Source organism: Microcaecilia unicolor, chromosome 1 (assembly GCF_901765095.1).
Source record: "Microcaecilia unicolor chromosome 1, aMicUni1.1, whole genome shotgun sequence".
NCBI lineage: Eukaryota > Metazoa > Chordata > Amphibia > Gymnophiona > Siphonopidae > Microcaecilia > Microcaecilia unicolor.
In genome coordinates, this window is record NC_044031.1 from 185,926,795 (window position 1) to 185,948,444 (window position 21,650).

The 21,650-nt window shown below is 40.9% G+C and overlaps 1 protein-coding gene across 4 annotated transcripts in view; it reads right to left on the minus strand.

Annotated features, from left to right (window-relative positions):
* PIGN (phosphatidylinositol glycan anchor biosynthesis class N) overlaps positions 1 to 21,650 on the minus strand; it is a 276,457-nt gene that overhangs the window by 73,674 nt on the left and 181,133 nt on the right. For all 4 annotated transcript variants that reach the window (XM_030203213.1, XM_030203186.1, XM_030203203.1 and 1 more), the window contains exons 20-22: positions 21,292 to 21,403; positions 13,238 to 13,346; positions 10,111 to 10,213 (exon numbers count right to left, since the gene is read on the minus strand). In XM_030203213.1, the coding sequence (XP_030059073.1) occupies positions 10,111 to 10,213; positions 13,238 to 13,346; positions 21,292 to 21,403 (324 nt within the window). The remainder of the gene's footprint in view (positions 1 to 10,110; positions 10,214 to 13,237; positions 13,347 to 21,291; positions 21,404 to 21,650) is intronic.

Genomic DNA, 21,650 nt, shown 5'->3' on the forward strand with positions numbered 1-21,650 from the left:
GCTTAGATGGGTCACTGGGTGCTCAGAGGGGAGAAGGGGATTGGGGAGGGTGGGGGAGCTTAGAGGGGTGCTCAGGGGAGAATGGGATTGGGGAGGGTGGCGGAGCTTAGAGGGGAGAAGGGGACTGGGGAGGGGAGTGCTCAGAGGGGAGAAGGGGTCTGAAGCTGTAACTGGGGTCTGACAAGGGGGCAGGAGGGAAAATGGATCCATGCCTGGGGCAGGTGGGAGAATGGGTCTGGGGCTGAAAAGGGGGATGCAAGGCATGTGGTGGATGAAGGGGGCTGAAAAGAGCGGGCAGAGAGAGAGAGAGGGGACAGACCCTGGATGGAAGTGGGGAGTGTGAGGGAGGGCAGACCCTGGATGGATGGGAGAGGGAGGGCAGACGGATTGAAGGGGCAGAGAGAAAGGGCAGAGGGTGCGTGGAAGGGGGAGAGAGAAAGAGGGCAGCCTGGGGCAAATGGTGGATGGAAGGGGCAGAGATAGAGGGCAGATGTGGATGGGAGGGAGATGGCAGACTGGGGCAGATGGTGAATGGAAGGGGCAGAGAGAGAGGGCAGACAGTGAATGGAAGGGGCAGAGAGAGAGGGCAGACAGTGAATGGAAGGGGCAGAGAGAGAGAGGGCAAACACTGGATGGCAGAGAGCGAAGACAGATGCTGGATGGAAGGAAGACAATGAAAAGAAGATGAGGAAAGCAGAAACCAGAGACAACAAACTGTAAATAAAATATATATTTTTATTTTTTTGCTTTAGGATATAGTATTGTAGCTGTGTTAATAAATGTTTATAAATAGAACATGTAAATAAGGTAATCTTTTTATTGGACTAATTTTAATACATTTCGACTTAACTTTCAGAGAAGAAAACCCCCTTCCTCAGGTCAGGATAGGATACTGTAACAGTACTATACTGTATTGACCTGAGGAAGGAGATTTTGGCCTCTGGAAGCCAAATGTATTAGCCCAATAAAATGGTATTATTTTATTTTCTGTATTTGTTAATTTGTAAAGTGGTGATTGGTATTTGTTAGTTTTTTCAAATTTACATCTGCTGTCTTTATATTTTGCACAGTACTAGGGGACATTTTCTGTTTCTGTGGTGTTGCATTGTATGCAGAGTCTGGCATCGGGGGTTCAGTTTAATTTTTGTCTAAATAGAAAGTTTATGATTACTTATTCTATAGTGGATTAGGATGTATCTGTGTTTGTGAAAAAGACATGGCTTTCAGTTGGCATTGACTGTGCAGAATTGATGATCTGTACTAATCTGTCTGTTTTCGTTTTACAATAGGTGAATTGATGTTCTAGTGCTCACTGTAGTGTTTAAGATGCTTTCCTTTTCCTTGTGTGACTCGTAAAAATTACTGTTTATGGTATGGTAGAATTGCTCTATAGGTCCTGAGTGTTTTGTATTCTCGGCATGCCTAGTACTGGATTTGGGGGGGGGGGGGGGGGGTGTTAAAAAAATGACCGGCCCCGGGTGTCAACTACCCTAGCTACGCCACTGGTGCTGTAGCCTCAGGAGAGGCCAATTCTAACCGAGCTGGAAACCCAAAGGAACAGAAACAAACCAACAGGCCAAATAAGTAAATAAAATATCAATAGTTTCAAAACTTGATTACGGCCAGTGAAGTGCTGAGGCAGGACCTGTCAGTGCTGATAAAGAATCTGTACATGTCAGTATTTACCAGCTGGGAAATTATGTCTTAAAAATGTGTAGATGTGAGATGGTGGGTTAAACTAATAAACTCTGTGTTCATTTAAAAGTAAGCCAAGCTGTAGTTTAATTTAAAAGCTTTCTATTAGCTTTTGATTCCTATCCCCCCTGACTCCCACCCACACCAAGCTCAATCTTTGATCTATAAACTTTTAATCTAATTAAGGAGAAAAGAGGGAATTCTTTTCACCACAGGGCTCAACTGGAGCCTTTCATCAGCAAGTGATTAACCCTTAGCAATATATTAATGAGGCCCTTTGCTGTTCATTGAGAAGCAAAAATAAAATAACAGCATAAATACCATATAAAAACTTAAGTGACTTTTATTTAGGCATCCCTATTCCCTTGGCATCTTTAAATAACTAAGCTCATCACCAATACTAAGATGCAGACAACAGTGAAATGGGAGGTATGCAGTCCCTGGCACCAAGTGCCATGTGTATAATTATATTCCAGTTGGTAAGAAGATGTATGTGTGTACTTGCTTGGAAGAGCTCTTGGTTCTCAAAGAATGAGTATGAATTCTGGAGCCTAGGGTGTAAGAGGGGCTGAGGTAGAGAGGTATGGACAGAACACCTTCAGAAACACAGCAGCAAATTCCCAACTACATTCTAGCAGCCTCTGTGTTGCCTCAGAGGAGAAAGATCATTTGGAAAAAGGGAATAACCTTCATTTGACAGAAAGTGATCCTGTAGCCATGACTTGCCCTCAGGTGATACAATATCCTTTGGCACCAAAGTTATGTGTCCAGGTGTAATCAAATTTGCCAACACTGTGAGAAAGATACTGAAAAAAATCTACTGCTGTAGCATTTAATTTTGAAAATGAGGTAAATAGAAAAAAATTAAAAGGAATTGTTTCCAGGGTCAAAAGTTTGAATGAGGTGTAGATATTATTTAAAAATAACATTGTGGAAACCCAGATAAAATATATTCCTTGCATTAAAAAATATCAAAAGAAACCCAAAGTGGAAAAGGCAGTGAAAGGCAAAAGGGCTTCTTTCACAAAATACTGCTGAAGGGCTGTGTGGTAAAAGGTTTTCCACTTTGTGGATGATACCAATAGGGCAGGCACCCTGTGGCCATTTGCTAGATGTTTTTGGGCTCTGCACATTTATCTTTTTGGTCTATTTTTGAAACAACAAAAAAAAAAAGTTCAAGTGGAAAACCACACAAAATCAAACCACTGGGATGTAGGAGGGGCCAGCATTCTTAGTAGATTGACCACACAGATATCCAAGCAGAGCAGTGGGGCAACCTAGGGGGCCCTGCAGTCAACTTACATAAAAGGTTCCAGGTACACATCTCATCATTACTGCCTTATATTGTAATTTGAGCCCTCCAAAACCCACCAAAAACCTACTGTACCCAACTGTACACCACTACAATAACCCCTATGGCTGCAGGTATCACCTATTTGTAGGTACAGTAGATTTTTGGTGGGTTTGGCGGGGGGGGGGGGGGGGGGGGAGGGCTGACACTATGGGTCTCCTTCTCCACGGTGCACTGTACCGACAACTAAGCTACTCCAGGGACCTGTTTGCTGTACTAACAGGACTGGCCATAACATCTGAGGGTGTGAAAGAGCACAGTTCATACTGTTTTTTTCACATCTTTGTGAAGTGGGAAGAAGGTCAGTGATCACTGGAGTAGTAAAGGGGTGTCAATCCTTTATTCCTCCAGTGGTCATCTGGTCATGTAGGGCATTTTTATTGTGGCTCAGTCATTATTAAAACAGGTCTAGCTCAAAACATCTTAGTTTTAATCCTGGATCTTTTGGTTTTGTTCCATTATGACAGAAAAACGTCCAAGTGTTAGGAACAACCTAATCCCACCCCTAACATGCTACCTTGTGATTTGGACACACTGCAGACGAACTGCATAGATGAACGTCTGCAAAATAGTTTTTGAAAATAGTGATTTGAATGTTTTGGCAAGCAAAACATCCAAATGCTGTTTTTTGCCACTTTTTAAACATTTTTCTCTTTTGAAAATGAGCCCAATAGTCAGCAAATGCAAAGTAAAAATATCCCAGCATTGTGTAAGAGAAGAGGTGCCATAAGGTGATACCTGGATATCTAGAAAATCAGTAGAAGCTGAGTCAGAAGAATGGGTGGCAGAAATGGTACTGGACTGATGGGTCATTGCTTTGTTATAGAAAAACCATGCTAGCTCATTGGCAGTAGGTTGCTGTACATGAGTGAAGGAATAGTTAGGTGTAGTAAGCTCATTATGATCAAAAAAAGCTTTTGGGGTTTACAGACTGAAGAAAGAATCAGTGAGAAATAAAATTTCTTTTTTTTGCTTCCTTTACTTTAATGTGATAGAAATTATAACAATGCTTATAGTAGGCTAAGTTTGAAGGAGTCTTATATTTCCTCCAGAGTCTCTCTGCATGGTTGGTTTGACGTTTAAGCAGTTGAAACCCAGAGTGGAACCACTAATTAAAGACTAATGTGGAATTGCAAGTTGACACATGATAAAGATGCTTTAGCAACTTTAGTTTTCAAAACAGAAACATAGAAATATGTAGGCAGATAAAGACCATATAGCCTATCCAGTCTGCCCATCCATGCCTCTACTCTATCATTCCCTTAGAGATCCTATGTACTTGTACCAAGCTCTCTTGAATTCAGTTAGTTTCATCTCCACCACTTCCACAAGGAGGCTGTTCCACAAATTCACCTCCCTTTCCATGAAGAAGTATTTCCATAGGTTACTTCTGAGTCTATCCTTTCACCTTCATCCTATGCCCCCTTCGTTTCAGAGCACCCTTTCAACTGAAAGAGACTCACCTCCTGTGCATTTATGCTGTGTAAGTATTTAAATGTCTATCATATCTCTCCTCTCTTGCCTTTCTTCCAAAGTATACAAATTGATATCTTTAAGTCTGTCCCAATACTTTATGATGAAGACCACCAACCATTTTAGTAGCTGCCCTCTGGACTGACTCCATCCTATTTATATCTTTCTGAAGATGAAGTCTCCAGAATTGTACACAATATTCTAAATGAGGTCTCACCAGAGTCTTATACAGGGGCATCATCACTTCCTTTTTCCTACTGGCCATTCTCCCTATGCACCCAAGCATCCTTCTAGTTTCTGCCGTCATCTTTTCTAACTGTTTGGCCACGTTAAGATCATTACATATGATCACACCCAAGTTCCACTTCTCTTTTATGCACCAAATTTCTTCACCCCCCCCCCAAAAAAAAAACAAACAGACAAACAAACTGTACCATTCCCTTGGGTTTTTGCAGACCAAATGCATGATCCTGCATTTTTTAGCAATAAATCTAAGCTGCCAAATTACAGACCATTCCTCTAGCTTCACTAAGTCCTTCCTCATGTTATCCACACTATCAGGGGTGTCTACCCTATTGAAGATTTTGGTATAATCCACAAAGAGCAAACCTTGCCAGACAGCCCTTCAGCAATATCGCTCACAAAAATGTTAAGAAGAAGCCCTAGAACCAAACCTTGTGACACACCACTGGTAACAACCTTTTCCTCAGAAGGGGCTCTATTTACCACTACCCTCTGTCACTTTCCACTCAACCAGTTCCTAACCCAGTCAGGCACTTTAAGGCCCATACCAAGGGCACTCAGTTTATTCAGATTTGCTAAAATCTGAATACACCACATCTAGTGCTCTCCAACTCTCTGGTCACACAGTCAAAGAAATCAGATTTGTCCAATAAGACCAGCCTCTAGTAAACTATGTTGCCTCGGGTCCTCTAATCTATTGGATTCCGAAAACTTTACTATTCTCTTTTAAAAGTGTTTCCATTAATTTACTTACCACAGAAGTCAGACTTACTGGCCTGTAGTTCCCAAACTCTTCCTTACTTCCGCTTTTGTGGAGGGGGGCCACATCTGCTTTTCTCCAGTCTTCCAGGACTGCTCCCGCCTCTAGAGAAGCACTGAAAAGGTCAACCAGCGGATAAGTTCCTTCACTACCCTCGGATGTATGCCATCCAGCCCCATTGCTTTGTTCACCTTTAGTTTAGCCAGCAACTCACTAACACAGCCCTCTGAAAATCGTTCAGGGACTCCCCCTCCCCCCCAAATTCCTATTTATGTTTGGCTTCTGCAGTCTTCTTCAGCTGTGAACACGGAACAGAAATATTTGTTAAGCAATTCTGCCTTATTTTTATCAGCTTCTACATATTCCTGCCCTTCACCTTCAAAAGTCTCACAATGCCACTTTTGCACTTCCTCCAATCACTAACATATAAAAAAAAAAATCTTGTGCCCCTCCCCACATTTTACTGTAATGGCTATTTTTTCTTCCATTTGCTTTTCCTTACTACTCTACCAGCTTCTCTTAACTTTTTCAGATATTGTTGACTGTCTTTCTCTTTCTGAGAGTTTAAAAAGGCTAACCTTTTTCCTTACCTTTTCAGCTATTACATTTGCGAACCAGAGCAGTCTTTTCTCTCTCTTTTATTTACTTTCCTTGCAAAAAGGTTTGTTGCTCTTACAATAGCTCCTTTCAAGTTTTGCCCACTGCTTTCCAGCTTCTTCCAGATGTTCCCATACAGACAGCAATTCCTTGAGGTAATCTCCCATCTGAATAAAGTTAGTTTTTTTGAAGTCTACAAATTTCACTTTTGAATGAACCCTCACCACACCTATCTTAATATTAAAGAACACCATCTGGTGGTGATCACTGGAAGCCAGATGATCCCCTGCTACAACATCAGAAACACTTTCCCCATTAGTAAGCGCTAAGTCCAGTATGGTCCCATCTCACATGGAATAGTTCCCCCTGTAGAGAATCCAGGATTTCCCTGCTTCTAAAAGACCCTGCAATAGGGATACCCCAATCAACATCTGGCATACTAAAATCACCTTTTAGTAGTACTTCCCCTTTTATAGCTATATTTTGAATGTCTTCAATTAAATCTCTATCCATTTGTTTGTGGAGGCCTGTATATCACAGCAATGTAAATACATTTGTCATTCCCTCTTTCCAGACTGACCCACAATGTCTCTTCCTTACCCTATAGGTCCTGCAATTGAGTGGCTTTAATAGTATCTTTAACATATAATGCCACTCCTCCTACCTTTCTTCCCTGAAGAAATTATAGGCCAGTATAATTATATCCCAGTCATGGTTCTCTGTGAACAAGGTCTCTGTGATTACAACCAAATCCAAGCCAGCATCTTCCATCACAGCCTCAAGATTTAAAACCTTATTTCCCATACTTCAGGCATTAGTATATACTGCTTTCCAGACATTGTCATTTTCCCCCACTTGTGAACAGGAAAATAGCATCCCATAAAGAGACCTGTTCTTCCAGAGATAAAGTGCCAAAGTCATGAGGAAAGAGAGAAATAAAGGACGGAAGCAGAATCTGACACTCCCTATCTCGGACACCCTAAAAATCCTTGGAGTGTCTATCGATCGTCATTTAACACTTGAGAATCATATGAACAACACAACCAAGAAGATGTTCCACTCAATGTGGAAATGAGTGGCCTAGTGGTTAGGGTGGTGGACTTTGGTCCTGGGGAACTGAGGAACTGAGTTTGATTCCCACTTCAGGCACAGGCAGCTCCTTGTGACTCTGGGCAAGTCACTAACCCTCCATTGCTCCATGTAAGCCGCATTGAGCCTGCCATGAGTGGAAAAAGCACGGGGTACAAATGTAACAAAAAAAAAATAAAACAGTTCTTCCCAATGACAGTCTTCCGTAACTTGGTACAATCAAGGGTGCTCAGTCACCTAGACTACTGTAATGCAATATATGCTGGCTGTAAAGAGCAAACAATCAAGAAACTTCAGACAGCCCAGAACACCGCAGCCAGACTTCTATTCGGAAAAGCAAAATATGAAAGTACTAAACCACAACGAGCAAAGCTACACTGGCTCCCAATCAAAGATCGCATCACGTTCAAGATTTGTACACTAGTTCATAAAATCATCCATGGAGACGCCCCAGCCTATATGTCAGACTTGATAGACTTACCGACAAGGAACGCCAAAAGATCAGCCCGCACATTCCTCAATCTTCATCTCCCAAGCTGCAAAGGTCTAAAATACAAACTTACGCATGCAGCAAACTTCACCTACTTGAGTGCCAAGCTATGGAACGCACTGCCGCATAACCTGAGAAGGATCTACGAACTAACAAACTTTCGAACATCACTGAACACCCATCTTTTTAAAAAGGCATACCACACAGAATAACAAATAGAAATGTATATATCTCCCACGCCTTTACTCAGAACTATTTTTATAATATCTGCTTGCTTTAAACTTCTAATATGTTATCCCACATCTCTATGTAACAATAAGTGATTACGTTCTAATCTATTGCCACCAAGAACGATACATTGTAAGCCACACTGAGCCTGCAAAGAGGTGGGAAAATGTGGGATACAAATACAATAAATACAATAAATAAATAAAAAAATAAGAGGACCAATCCCAGAAAATCTACTTACTAGGGGCTCCTGGTTGAAAAGAGGCAGTGAAGAAACATACTGTAGGTAATGTAGCATTGCATAAAAGAAACCAATAATTGATTGGTCCAAGGGAAGGACAGACTGGTAAAACTAGGCAACCATGAAAAGAGTAAGAATTTTTGAAGGTGTAAGAAAAACAAGTAGATAACAGTGAGGACGTTGATACAGTGCATTTGGATATTTAGCTCCTGGATGACTTATCAACCACCCATGGAGGGCATCATGCACTAGGGAAAAAATATCAGATGTTTGTGTATTTATGTAGGGAAAGATGTAGAGGAGGTTTAGCCATCTCAAGTAACTGAATTACATTTCTGATTCAAATGCAGTGTTGCTAGACTGGAACACTTATATAGCAGAGGAATTATTGCAACATTCCTCTGAAAAATTTAGAAAAAAAATAGAAGCTGGATATCATTTTCATGGTTTTCACAGGATCTTGGAATAATTAAAAGACAATGTCGCAGGTATGAATGATTATGGCTGAAATCTAGGGATCCAGGGAGTAGGCTAGAATAGAGGAAACAAAGATCTGTAAGAATGCAATACAAGTAGCCAAAAAAGAAATCCCATATTTTGGAAAATTAATTGGTAAAGAGACGCCGGATCAAAAACGGCTTTTTAATATTTTTAGGAAGCTTACCCAAGTTTCAATACTCTCAGACATTCTAGAGTCAATGCAACTTTCATCAGATGAATTAGCAAGACATTTTATTGTGAAGATGAGAATTATTAGGTAGCCACTTGTTGCTTTTATAGATAAACAAACAGGAGACAGTCTACTGTAGAACAGACAACCAAACAGCGGCAGCGATCCAAAGGACAGGCACAGCAGGACTTTATTCAAATGTCAACTTTGATGGAGGATGGACCCAACCTGGCCAAGTTTGAGGGGCCTACGTCACACAGGTTTAGGAGGAATCTAAAATAGTATTATTTCACGGAAAGGGCAGTGGAAGCGTGGAATGGCCTCCTGGTGGACGTCATGAAGACTGTGTCAGAATTTAAGAAAGCGTGGGCTAAGCACGGGGGATCCCTTAGGAAAAGGAAGAGTTAGGGGTTACAGAGGATGGTCAGACTGGATAGGCCATTTGGCCTTTATCTGCCGTCATGTTTCTATGTTTACAGTACTGTCAACCTTGGGAAGCGTATCAGATAAAATAAATATTAATTCAGTGTTCAGCTTTTGCAAAAGTGCCTCAAAATTTCACAAAAGCTTCATTATCTACAACCCCTTTGCTGTACGTAAAATTCCCTATATAATTTTGTTTCTTAATAGCACCTTCATGATGTTTCCCAGGAGTAACCTTTCTGTCCTTTTTTATATAACCCTACCTATTATGGCAACAAGACTGCCATTTACTACTACTATTTAGCATTTCTATAGCGCTACAAGGCGTACACAGCGCTGCACATAGAAGAAAGACAGTCCCTGCTCAAAGAGCTTACAATCTAATAGACAAAAAATAAAGTAAGCAAATCAAATCAATTAATGTGTACAGGAAGGAAGAGAGGAGGGTAGGTGGAGGCGAGTGGTTACAAGTGGTTTGATTACATATCCAGCATTAGTGGCTTTTGGTCCGTAATATGCCTAACATGGGCCTGTTAACACCTGCTATTGTATTAGGCTTAATGCTCTAGCACTAGGATTACCATGCTTTTGTGAATAGGCCTCTAAGAAAAACTTTTAAAACAAAGTTCTTAAAAAAAGAACAAATGGGTCCCAATTAAGGAAGGGCATTTAAAGGGCTTCAAGTAAAATCTCAGCAGTTGTACAACAGCTATTCTGATTGCACTAATCACTTAATATTTCATATGCATATTTATAATGTAAATTCATTACAGAAGTTCCAGATTTAGTACGCTGCACTTAAAGAAGCTGCTCAAGGAAATGTAGGGCAAGCTATGATGCAGAAACGTACCCAGTGCTGAGAAGAAGATATGTGGACATCAAGGAGACAAATATACTGAGCAGTCGCTGAAATACACGTGTCGGGCTCAGTAGTGGCACTACCAAGGAGGAGACTGTAATAAAAAAAAAGATACATATAAACACAGGTAAGAAAATGTCTCTACTAATTATGAACTCAAGCTATTTAGTATTCATGTAACTATATATAAACTAGATATGATCCAGCTTTAGTGTCACCATTTTCCTGAAAATGTAGCTCATAAAAATTGTGATCAATATAATGTTTCCTTTAGCAAAAGGTAACATAACATAGTATTTTCCCTATAGTGTTATAGAAATTGTAGAAAAATAGCTGGCCATTCATATGTGAAGCCTTATTTTTTTTAATATAGATTGTCTAGCTAGGAAAAGAAACATCTGAACAGGATATTCATTATTTGAAGAGTATTTTACAGAAGACTTGCTGAACATCAAATCTTTTGTAAAATATGTCTAAGGTTGTGGAAAAACACATGCAGTTTGCAGCATATCCATCAGGAACAGCCAATGCAGAAAAAAATCAGTCAAAAATAGAGTGGTATCACTCAAGGTTTTGAATGTGTAAGTACTGGTATTTACACATGTAAGTGCTGATTCTGCAATTAACGCTGATAACTGCTGCCATTTACAAGCACAAAACTGAGCAGCAAAGTGAGGCAAATGAAGAAGCAAAGCTATAAAATCCTTAATTTTACATTTTTGAGGTGGTTTTTAATGCCAGAGAGGTACTGTAGGCACAACTGTCCCCTTCTCCCCCCATCACTCCTTTAAATCCAAGGTCAAACCGAGTATTTACCTGACACTTGTACTTCAAAGCAAGTATAAATGCTGTTGTCTAGATTTTATGAAGTAGACATGTATTTCCTTTGCAAAACAGGAAATACACATATACCCTTTAGGCCCATCCAGGGCCAGTGCATTAGTTGAACCTTCAGATTTGTTCTCCCTCCCCTTAATTACTACTACTACTACTACTATTTAACATTTCTAAAGCGCTACCAGGGTTACGCAGCGCTGTACAATTTAACAAAGAAGGACAGTCCCTGCTCAAAGGAGCTTACAATCTAAAGGACAAAAAGTGCAATCAAATTGGGGGGCAGTCTAGATTTCCTGGATAGAGGTACAATGGTTAGGTGCTGAAAGTGACATTGAAGAGGTGGCCTTTGAGCAAGGATTTGAAGATGGGCAGGGAGGGGGCTTGGCGTATGGGCTCAGGGAGTTTATTCCAAACATAGGGTGAGGCGAGGCAGAAAGGGCGGAGCCTGGAGTTGGCGGTGGTGGAGAAGGGTACTGAGAGGAGGGATTTGTCCTGTGAGCGGAGTTTACGGGTAGGAGCATAAAGGGAGATGAGGGTAGAGAGGTAATGAGGGGCTGCAGATTGAGTGCATTTGTAGGTTAATAGGAGAAGCTTGAACTGTATGCGGTACCTGATTGGAAGCCAGTGAAGTGACTTGAGGAGAGGGGTGATATGAGCATATCGGTCTAGGCGGAAGATAAGACGGGCAGCAGAATTCTGAACGGATTGAAGGGGGGATAGATGGTTAAGTGGGAGGCCAGTGAGGAGTAGGTTGCAGTAGTCAAGTCGAGAGGTGCTCCTAGGTTATCCTCACAAGGTTTTAATAACTAATTTCATCAGTCATTATTAAAACAAAATCACATCCCTCCATGAATGATCCTGTAAAATACATAATTGGACATCATATTTTTAAATAGTAAACAGTCAAAAGCACAGGTTGATAGTTTTCTGAGTTCGAATTTATCTGTTTTGCTTTTACTCAGCTGTTCTTTGTCCATCCCTAGAAAATACCACCCTAGATGCCTGTCTAGTTTGCGTAATGATTAAGCTTGTACTGGGACCAACAAAATCATTCCCCTTTCAAAATTGTGCGTGGCATGGACATACATGCGTAAGTAATGACTCTTCCAAAACTGCTTAGATATATTGAACCATTTACACTTGTAAACCTTCTATTTACATGTGAAAATACTGCACATGCCTTTAAATATGACCTCCTAAAGCTCACTTTTGTAACCCTTGGTTCTCCCTTTTACAATAGATCTCCTGATCACTCACAATTCTAACTTAAATGCAATAGTTTATGATCTATGGCTGTCACTAGAACAAAATTAAAAGTAAGATTACATATTTTCATTTTATTTAACCAGCTATGCTGCAAAATGACATATCTAGGTCATACATTGTACTGCAAGTGATTTTTAAGTAACATAGTAAATGATGATGGCAGATAAAGACCTGAACGGTCCATCCAGTCTGCTCAACAAGATAAACTCAGTACTTCCTTCTTATTTTCCAATAAATTACTATGATTATATTTTATTTTCAAAAAGATACCAGCAAGTAGAAAGTCAATATAAAAGTATGTTCTGGGTGTGCTACTCTAAATAAAATTAGTGCAAATAGATACTATAGCTGCACATTTACATGCTCAAAGTCCCTGGCTTGATTCCCAAGTCAAATCTTAAGCTCCCTTAGCTTGGTGGTAGTTTGGGACAGTTTTGCTTTAAAGCACATTAAACATAGAATTCAGTGTTTACTTTGCATTATAGTGGCTTAGTAAATAGGTCCTTAAATTGGCAAAGATTCTTAAATCATGCTTGACTTACAAGTACCTTCACTCTGCAGCTCCTCAGTACCTTTCCACTCTTATCTCTCCCTACACTCCTCCCCAGGAACTCTCTCTCTTATATGTACCCTTCTCCTCCACTGCGAACTCCAGACTCTGTTCCTTTTATCTTGCTGCACCATATGCCTGGAATAGACTTACTGAGTCAGTTTGTCAAGCTCTATCTCTGGCCATCTTCAAATCTATGCTAAAAAGCCCACCTTTTTGAGGCTGTTTTTAACTTCTACCTCCTATTCACTTGTTCAGTACTCATGACTGTTTTATTATTCCCACCTCTAAGTAATTCTCTTATCCCTTATTAGTCCTGTTTGTCTGTCTTATTAGATTGGAAGCTCTGTTGAGCAGGGACTGTCTCTTACATGTTTAGTGTACAGTGCTATGTACATCTAGTAGTGCTATAGCAATAAGTGGTAGTAAGTAGTAACCTCTTATATGACATATCGTTTTACATACCTAATGTTGTCCAGCTAACAATTTGATTTATTAATGGCAATCCCATTTTCTGGCCTAGACTGTCATGGGTACTGTGCACAATGTATATGGACAATGCTGGGTTCAACATCTGAAAGAAAAAGAAAAGCTTATAGTTTGGTGGCTGTAAATACACAAATATTAATAAGAGAAATACAAATATGGAGCCTGTCACAACAGTGATATTAAAATATGACGCAAAAACATATCTAAAATTATATTTACAAAAAAGGTCACCAACTTTAGTTAAACAGTTCAGGAAAGCCCATACCCTCCAAGGAGAAGTAGAGGAATACCTGCACATGCCAGGCTAAAGCTACCAACAGACCTGTAAAAGCAGTTTCACATTACCGGGCAGCTGTGGTTAGGCATACAAAGTTGTTTTTTTTTTTTTTTTTTAATTGTTCACTGTCCTTTGGAGAATATAATCTTTATGATATGCTGCATTCAAATTGCTGGACTATGCCTATAACGCATCATTGGTCTTCCTAATTACGTCCTGGTAGGTCAGATAAAATTGATAAAAATGGTGAACTATGTACTTAGTATGCTCTCATGTTTCTACCCCAATAACTTTTATTTAAACGGGGTAAGATCCTCACCAGGTTCCTATGGAAAGGAAAATGTTCATGGATAGCATTATGTACACTAAAAGCCGCAAAGGAATCTTGAGGGCTTGGATTTCCCAATTTCCACTTATATCATCTGGTCTTCCTCCTACTATATGGGACAAGGTGGCTAATTCCTACCCATCCCACTCAAAGTGTACCTCCACGACTGAGAATCGAACAGCTTTTCCCTTCATGCTGCTGCAACATGTCCCAGGAACAATGTTACCAAGACACAAATAGATGCAACCCATCTTTATGATACAGTACACACCATACACATTTTAGACAGCAATTACGATGGTTCTTGGAAAAACTCAATACTCAGTTCCATGTGGTTTAATGTCTACCTAGGCTTATACTGAAACCAAGTTATTGGCCTTTTTGGATTTGTGCAGAGATTCATATCATGGGCCAATTTGTTGAAAATGGAATGCTACTGCCTAACCATTATAGAGAAATATGAGGTGCTGGAAACACAATTCTTCTGTTGGATCCAATTCACTCAAAGTATTAAGCAAACAAGCTTATGCAGCCGACCAAACTGCATCAGAAATTTATAAGTTAAGACACGCATTGAACAGACCTAATATGGGGAGCCATAAAGTATGGGACAAAGAACTCAGTGTCTTCTGGACCAAAGCAAATCATCCATCCCTCTCTGTACATTTGATTCAATCACTGTATTTTCTGATGCATCATTTCAGATACCAACCAACTGCAGTGAATCAAAATTGAATAATATACAAAATGGACACAAACCCAGAGATATGTGCAGATAATACTCAGACATTTAATTATAGGTAAAAACAACAACTTTTATTTGCATACTGTAGATCGATGTATCTCACTGGATTAAGGTGAGCACAGTTGTCAGGAATGAAGAATACAACATACAAGTCAGAAGCCAGGAACCTCGCAGCCGACACCACAGAGACCTCACCGCAGCTGAAGAGCCAGATGCTGCTGCTGCTGCAGCAGACGGCACAGAAAGCGGAAGCAACCTCGACACCTAAGCAGACTGGCGCAGTAGTCCTTCCAGAAGCTCTGGAAGCAGGGCCCGGATGCGCTCGTCAAGAACCACCATTGGAGAAGGCTTTGGGATAGGTGGAACAGCCGGTGGCAGAATCTGCTGAGGCTCAGGTGCAGGTACTGCGCTGCTAAGAGACTGGCGCATCGGCACCTCCTGTATGGAGGGGGAACGATCCTCTCGGCGGCAATGCTTCTCGGGTGCCGAATCCCTTGACACCCCGGACCTCCCAGCACCGTGTGTCGAAGGAGATCAGTGACAGTGCTTCTTCGCCATCGCTCGATGCCCATCACCAAGGCTCCTCAGTGTCGACGTGGAATCCTCACGCCTCCTCAGGGTCGCGTCCGATGATGGTCGGTCCCGGGAGGCCTGCATAGCAAGAGGCCTCGAGACAGATGGAGACTCACTCAATACCTCACTGTTTCCAGTGCGACTTGGTCTCTCAGCAGCCATTATCTCTGCTCCTGATGTCGATGCGTCCCTCAATGTCGACGCCGACTCCACCGGCCTCAGTACCGATGTCGATGCCGATGTTGAAGGACCGGACCGAGCCCCAAAAAGTTTCTCTCGTTGAGCTTCTCGAGCTACATGGGTCCGTTTCTTCATACGAAGACACAGATTACAAGCAGCTGGGCTGTGGTCAGGCCCAAAGCACTGGATACACCAGGAATGGGTATCGGTACCTGAGATGGTCCGGTTGCAACGAGTACAACGTTTGAAGCCGCTGGGTGTCCTCGATAACATGGAAGGAAAAACGGCTTTGGCAAAATTAAAGGACTTGATTGTGCCAAGAAAAAAAAGGGCACAAAAATGGAGAGAAACCTGACCGCGCAGCCTAAAAGGTGGCCTCGTCGAAAACAAAGAAAACTTGTGGAAACAAAATGAGGATTCTTTAAAAAAAAAAAAAAAAAGGGATTCCTAACTATTTTTTTTTAAACCACAAAAACAAAGTAGAAGAACACGAAAAAAGTTGCAAAATTTCACAAAAATGAGACTTTCCCAGGCCAAAACGAGGAGCACAGGAGGAACCTGCTGCACCTTGTCGCGGAAAAAAGAGAACTGAGGTATGCGCTCGTGTGGCGGGAAGTCAGTCTGCGCATGTGCGCCAGAAGACTCTAGTAAAACCTTTTTGTTTTTGCTATGGCAAAATGCCGGTTCCCGAGCCGACACGGATGTTGACCCATGTGTGAGAAGAAGCAGTCTGCTTGTCCTTGGAGAATCAGAAGTATTGCTACTACCACTACTTATCATTTCTAAAGCGCTACTAGACGTATGCAGCGTATAGCCTTAAAAGTCAAAGTAAGAATTTTAAACTGAATCCAAAACTTTACTGGGAGCCAATGTAATTTCAAAAACAAAGGGGTAATATGGTCTCTCCAGTCATGCCTGAACTTACCAGCTGAACAGCCCAAAATCTTCTCCTAAACAGACTTATATGAAGGTCACATAAAGTATGTGCTTTCCCTGTGGACTACCCAATTATGATGTAAGTCACTTTGCTGTAAAACTTGAAAGGTGGTCTAGCAGTATCTAAATAAACTAAACTAAATAAGAGGAGAAGGGGAGAGACATCACTGCTGGTTAAGTTTACCCCTGTGATACATGCATTGGAACCTCTGCGTATCTGGCCTTCCTGCTTGTTTTTGGCATCTGTTTTGTGCCTAGTACTGAACTCCAGCTTCTGGTGTGCCACACCAGTCCCAGTTCTCCTGGCCTTTCAAGCTCTGCAGGTTGTGATAAGGAAGAGGCTGTCCTACCCTGGTTGGGCCCCTAGAGGGCGCGGACCCCCTAAAATGTCCAGGGAGAAGGGCTGGGTGAGTTGCTGAGGGGAGCCAGTATGGGGAAGTATAGCTGGAGGTCGCTAGGACCGAGGAGAGTCCTGGGGATAGAAACAGGTGCAGCAGGTTATGGGCTGGGTCCTGTTTGGTCATTAACCACTTAATACCCCACCAGAGGGTGAGGGGGAAAGGAGAGCTGGCAGCTGAGGAAGAGGGCTGGTAACTGAAGCAGTGGGATCCCCATGAGAAGTACTGGCTGAGCCCTATGGCCTGGTGGTGAAAAGACTGTGTCTAGAACAGTGAAGAGGTACTGTGTGTCCCAGATGAAAAGACTGTGTCTAGAACAGTGAAGAGGTACGGTGTGTCCCAGAGGAAGAGACTGTGTGTCTAGAGCTGGGTGCTACAAGGAGGGACTGTGTGTCCAGGGACTGAGTTAGTACTGAGCCCAAATGCCTGTGTGAGAGGGCTCAGGGGGAAGAAATCTATGGATATTGAACTGTGCAAGAAGAAATGTTTCAAAGGGAAGATTGCCCTGAGTAGGAAGAAATGAAATGGTTAAGCTGGAAGAACTGTTGAAGCTTGTAGCTTGTGAAAGTGTTTTAAGCTAAAAGAAGTGTGCCCCAGAGGCTGGAATAAAGTTGTGTATGAAAATAGCCTGATTGGTGAAACCTGACTGTGTTTGCTTTTTGAGAAGCAGGTCACCCTGAGCAGAAAAGGGTGGTAGATTAATTTGCATAAATCTGCATACTGGGAACCAGCTCACCCTGAGTGAAAGAGGGACCTGGGATCCTGAGGTGGGAGCTTCACCATCTGCACATTAGCCTCATCATTTTCACAAGGTACACTTTTCTGCAGCTTGAAACCAGGTCAAGAGCAAAGGAGATGGAATGAGCAGACAGGGCACCTAGGGAGTAGGAACACACATAAATGATGGTATTCTAGCCACTTATATGTGTAAATAAGCACTCATAAAATACTGAATAGTGGAAAAGTATGCATCATGTTTTGATGGCACATACTTTGCCAGTGGACACTTCCATGGATGTAGTTTGAGTGTGAAAAATATGTGCATAAATTATACAGTAGTATTCAATAATATACGTGTGTTCTTGATAACATGTAAGCACAGGCAGGTGCAGGCTATAGAGATGTTGTAATGATGGTGCCTGTGATGTAGTGTACAGGAAGTTACTGGTTCTCCTTAAAAACACTCCCTCACAGAGCCACATTAAATCCTTCAATACAGAGCAGAAAGGGCATTGCTTAGTCAAGGCAGTGCAGGGAGAGCTCAGATGAGGCAGCCAGATAAAAACTGAGCACGGGAACACCAGAGAGGCCCAGGAAATACAAGAGCAGCTCTCCAGTATGTCTTCAGCACAGATGTGCAAGTAGAAGAAGTGTAATGCAGGTAAGCCAAGCTTTACCTTCGAACCTTCTGAAATCCTAATCCTGGAGACAAGGACAGAGCCAAGTCTGGTTTTAGTTAACCTGGAAAAGAAAAACTAGTGTACATTGAGACTCTGGGGCTGGGTTAGGGCTGCAGGAATATTATAATTGAATTTCATGAGACTTTATTTCTCAAGTTTATCAAGCCTGTTAAGGGAACAGGATTTAACATTCTTTTGAATACAAATAAAGTGTTTTTGTTTACTTTCACCTCTCTGAGTGGCTGCTGACGCTCTGTGCCAAAACCTAAACTGATACAGCGCCTTAAATGTAAGTGCATTTTCTGCCACTTGTGCTAGCTTATTTATTTATTTATTGGCATTTATTTTGAGAAAGTCAAACTATAGAAAACTATTCATTCATAGATTTTTGTACACTCTCTTTCTTAGACCACATATTAAAGAAAAAAGTAAAAAAGGGGGGAGGAGTATTATTAGATGAGGAGATCAAAATTTAGAGGTAACAATAAAAACAATAAAGAAAATGTCTAGCCTGAATATTCCATCTTATTCAATTACTTAATCAGTTAACATTCATACATAGAGTCTATCTGGCCACTCTTTTCATCTCCAAGAAAGACTTGTGCTAGTTTTTATAAAGAATAAAGTGATGTGGTAGCCGTTAGTCCACTTTTAAAGGTAATAAACAGAAATAAAACATACAAAAGAAAATAAGATACCTTTTTTTGATTAGCTTGCAAGGTAACCCTTCTTCTCAATTTCTGATCTGAAGAAGGGTTACCTTCAAAAGCTAATCAAAAAATGTATTAAGTTGGTCCAATAAAAAAGGTATCATCTCATTTTCTTTTCTATATTTTCTTTTATTTCTATTTATTACCTATAAAGAATAAGAATGAAATAGGCACCTGTTTACCTTCTTGTCCAAGGCACCTTATTCTAGAACTACCCTCCTAATGTTTTTAAGAACAGATGCCATTCAAAAAAGCAGACCTAACTCCATGGACTCCAGCAGTAGGTTGGTTATAAACCTATCCCAGACCAAGCATATCATCTTTCCCTGTCTATCCATCAACCTCCGCTTGACTTCATGGATTCTTCCACCAGTGTAAACTCTGGCACCTATTACATCCACAGTTCTGTAACAGATTCTCTCAAAGTGGCCTTTATCATCAGCTCATTTTCAAGAGGGTCCTGACATCTTACTACTAGAATCGCATAATCTGATATCTGGGCCATATGGATACACTTATAGATGCCTTTCATCATCCAAATCAGCACCACCTTGAGTGAATCTCTTCATAAGTTAATAAATCCCAATAAATAAAATAAATTAATTAATCTAGTGACTTTCAGAGTGCAACTTCTAACAATGTCCAGATCCATGTAGCCTTCTATATGGCCCTATAACGCCCTTCCTGAATTGGCAGAAACTATCCCATCAGCTTGTAATGGTACAAGGGCAACAGGAGTTCATTATTAACCAAGTTTTTGATTCAAAATACTTCAGAGGAAGATTACATTATCTAGTGGAATGGAATGGGCATAATTCAGAAGACCACAGATGGGAAACAGCTTGAAATGTTTATACAATGATGCTAGTCAGACAATTTTGCAAGAACATCTAAACAACCCAGGCCCTGAGGCCCCAGAAGGAAACACCAGGAGAAGTGGGTTACACTATCAGGATCATCAGACCTTGATCTAGTGACCCTGGGGAGCAGAGGCCACAAACTTATGATGGAGCAATCAGAGACATGAGGATAGGAAAAGACCATGTGATACTTATCCTCTGGTTGGTAGGAAGAGAGATGTATTCCCAGAAAGCTCTATTGGCCATGCAGACAGTGTGTACTGATTGCCTTTACTGGTACAACAGCTTTCTGGGAAACATCCAGAACCTTTGTTATCTGACCTTCCTGCTGTACCTTGGTTCCTACTCTCCCTGTGATTTTATACAGCGTGACAAGTTGTTCGCACAAACTCAGTCATATTGTGGATTTGTGCATACAACTTAATTAGTTAAGCCAATCAGTACTGATCATTGCCAATTAACAAGCAATTGACACTAATTGGCACCAATTAGAATTTACACACTTCACTGTCTAAGCATATTCTGTAATGTGATGCGCGTAAATTCTAAGTCATATAGTTATGGGCGGGTTGTGGAAGTTTCTAAAATCTATGCACGTGGTTACAGAATACACCCAGTTCATGCATAATTTAGGCGTCAGCATTTACATCAAGTTTTACAAGGCATAACTATATTTAGTCGCACAGATGGGCATTCAGCGTATTCTATAAACTGCACAGAAATGTAGGCTTATTCTATAAAATACGTTTAAATTTAGGCATACTTTATAGAATATGCCTAGTCATATTTTGTTTTGGCACTGATTTTTTAGGCATCATATATAGAATCTAGTCCTCTATGTCTGACTCTCCAGTCCAGTTCCTTGTTTCCTGCTTCATGCCAGGCCTGGCATGTTCTAATTCCCCAACTATCCAACCTTATCAAGTACACTTCCCTGTAAAAACCATACAGCATCAAAAAGATGTTGCCTAATAGCAAGAAAGAAGGAAGTAGTGCATCACTAATGCTAGGGATGCTGACAGGCGGCAGATTAGTATCAACTATATTCAGATTTAAAGGTTTTTTGGTGTATTACCGTGATGAAGTTTTTGCTTTCTTTGCACCATATTTAAAGGAGGTTTTTTTTTGCTGAAGACTGGTTTATGCAGGACAGTGCTGACAAAGAATAAGTGAGCATTCTGAGGCTTTTTCCTCCTATTTTTGAGCACAGTAAGAATTATTAGTATTATTTGTGAAATTTATTTGACTGTGGAAAAATTCATAAACCAAAATCAGGGAACTCCACTGGTTATCCCTGGGAAGTAAGCAGCATGGAATCCAGGATCCTGCTAAGTATTTGTTTTCTAGACTGGCCACTGTTTGGGAATATGATACTGCCTGGGATTAATGGACCTCTGGCCCCATCAAGTATGGCAATTCTTAGCCTCAGACAGACTTGAATGTTTCTGCCTTTTATTTCTGGGAGTGAGCAACATGGAGTGGACTTTCATATTAGGACCTTGGACTGACTATTGTGGGAAATATGATGCTGAGATCTATGGACTATTGCCCCAGTATGGCACTTCTTATGTTCCTAATTGTTACATCACACATTCATAGCATACCAATCTACAAATAACTGACCTGAAGCAGGTGTACTGTTAGATCTTTCCTCTGCATGTGTTTGCTTTTTTGATTCCAGAAAGACACCAGGAACGAAAAGGAGAGCAGCAGAGTTAGCAAACCTGCACCTGTGCTATGAAACAGAGAGCAAAAATAAAACAGAATCATCAAAATCCAGTCCTGTAAATGAATGTTAAGTGAAGCTTGCCCTCCAAAAGTTTGTACTTTTCAGCATAACACTGAACCTTGGAACTTATACTGTTTTCATTATTGGAAAGATTCACCTGCGATTTTAAGGAAGTAATTTTATAAAATCATTTTTACATATAAATGGTCTGCCATAAAATACATTGAAACCTTCTTAGCACTGATCAGCTCAA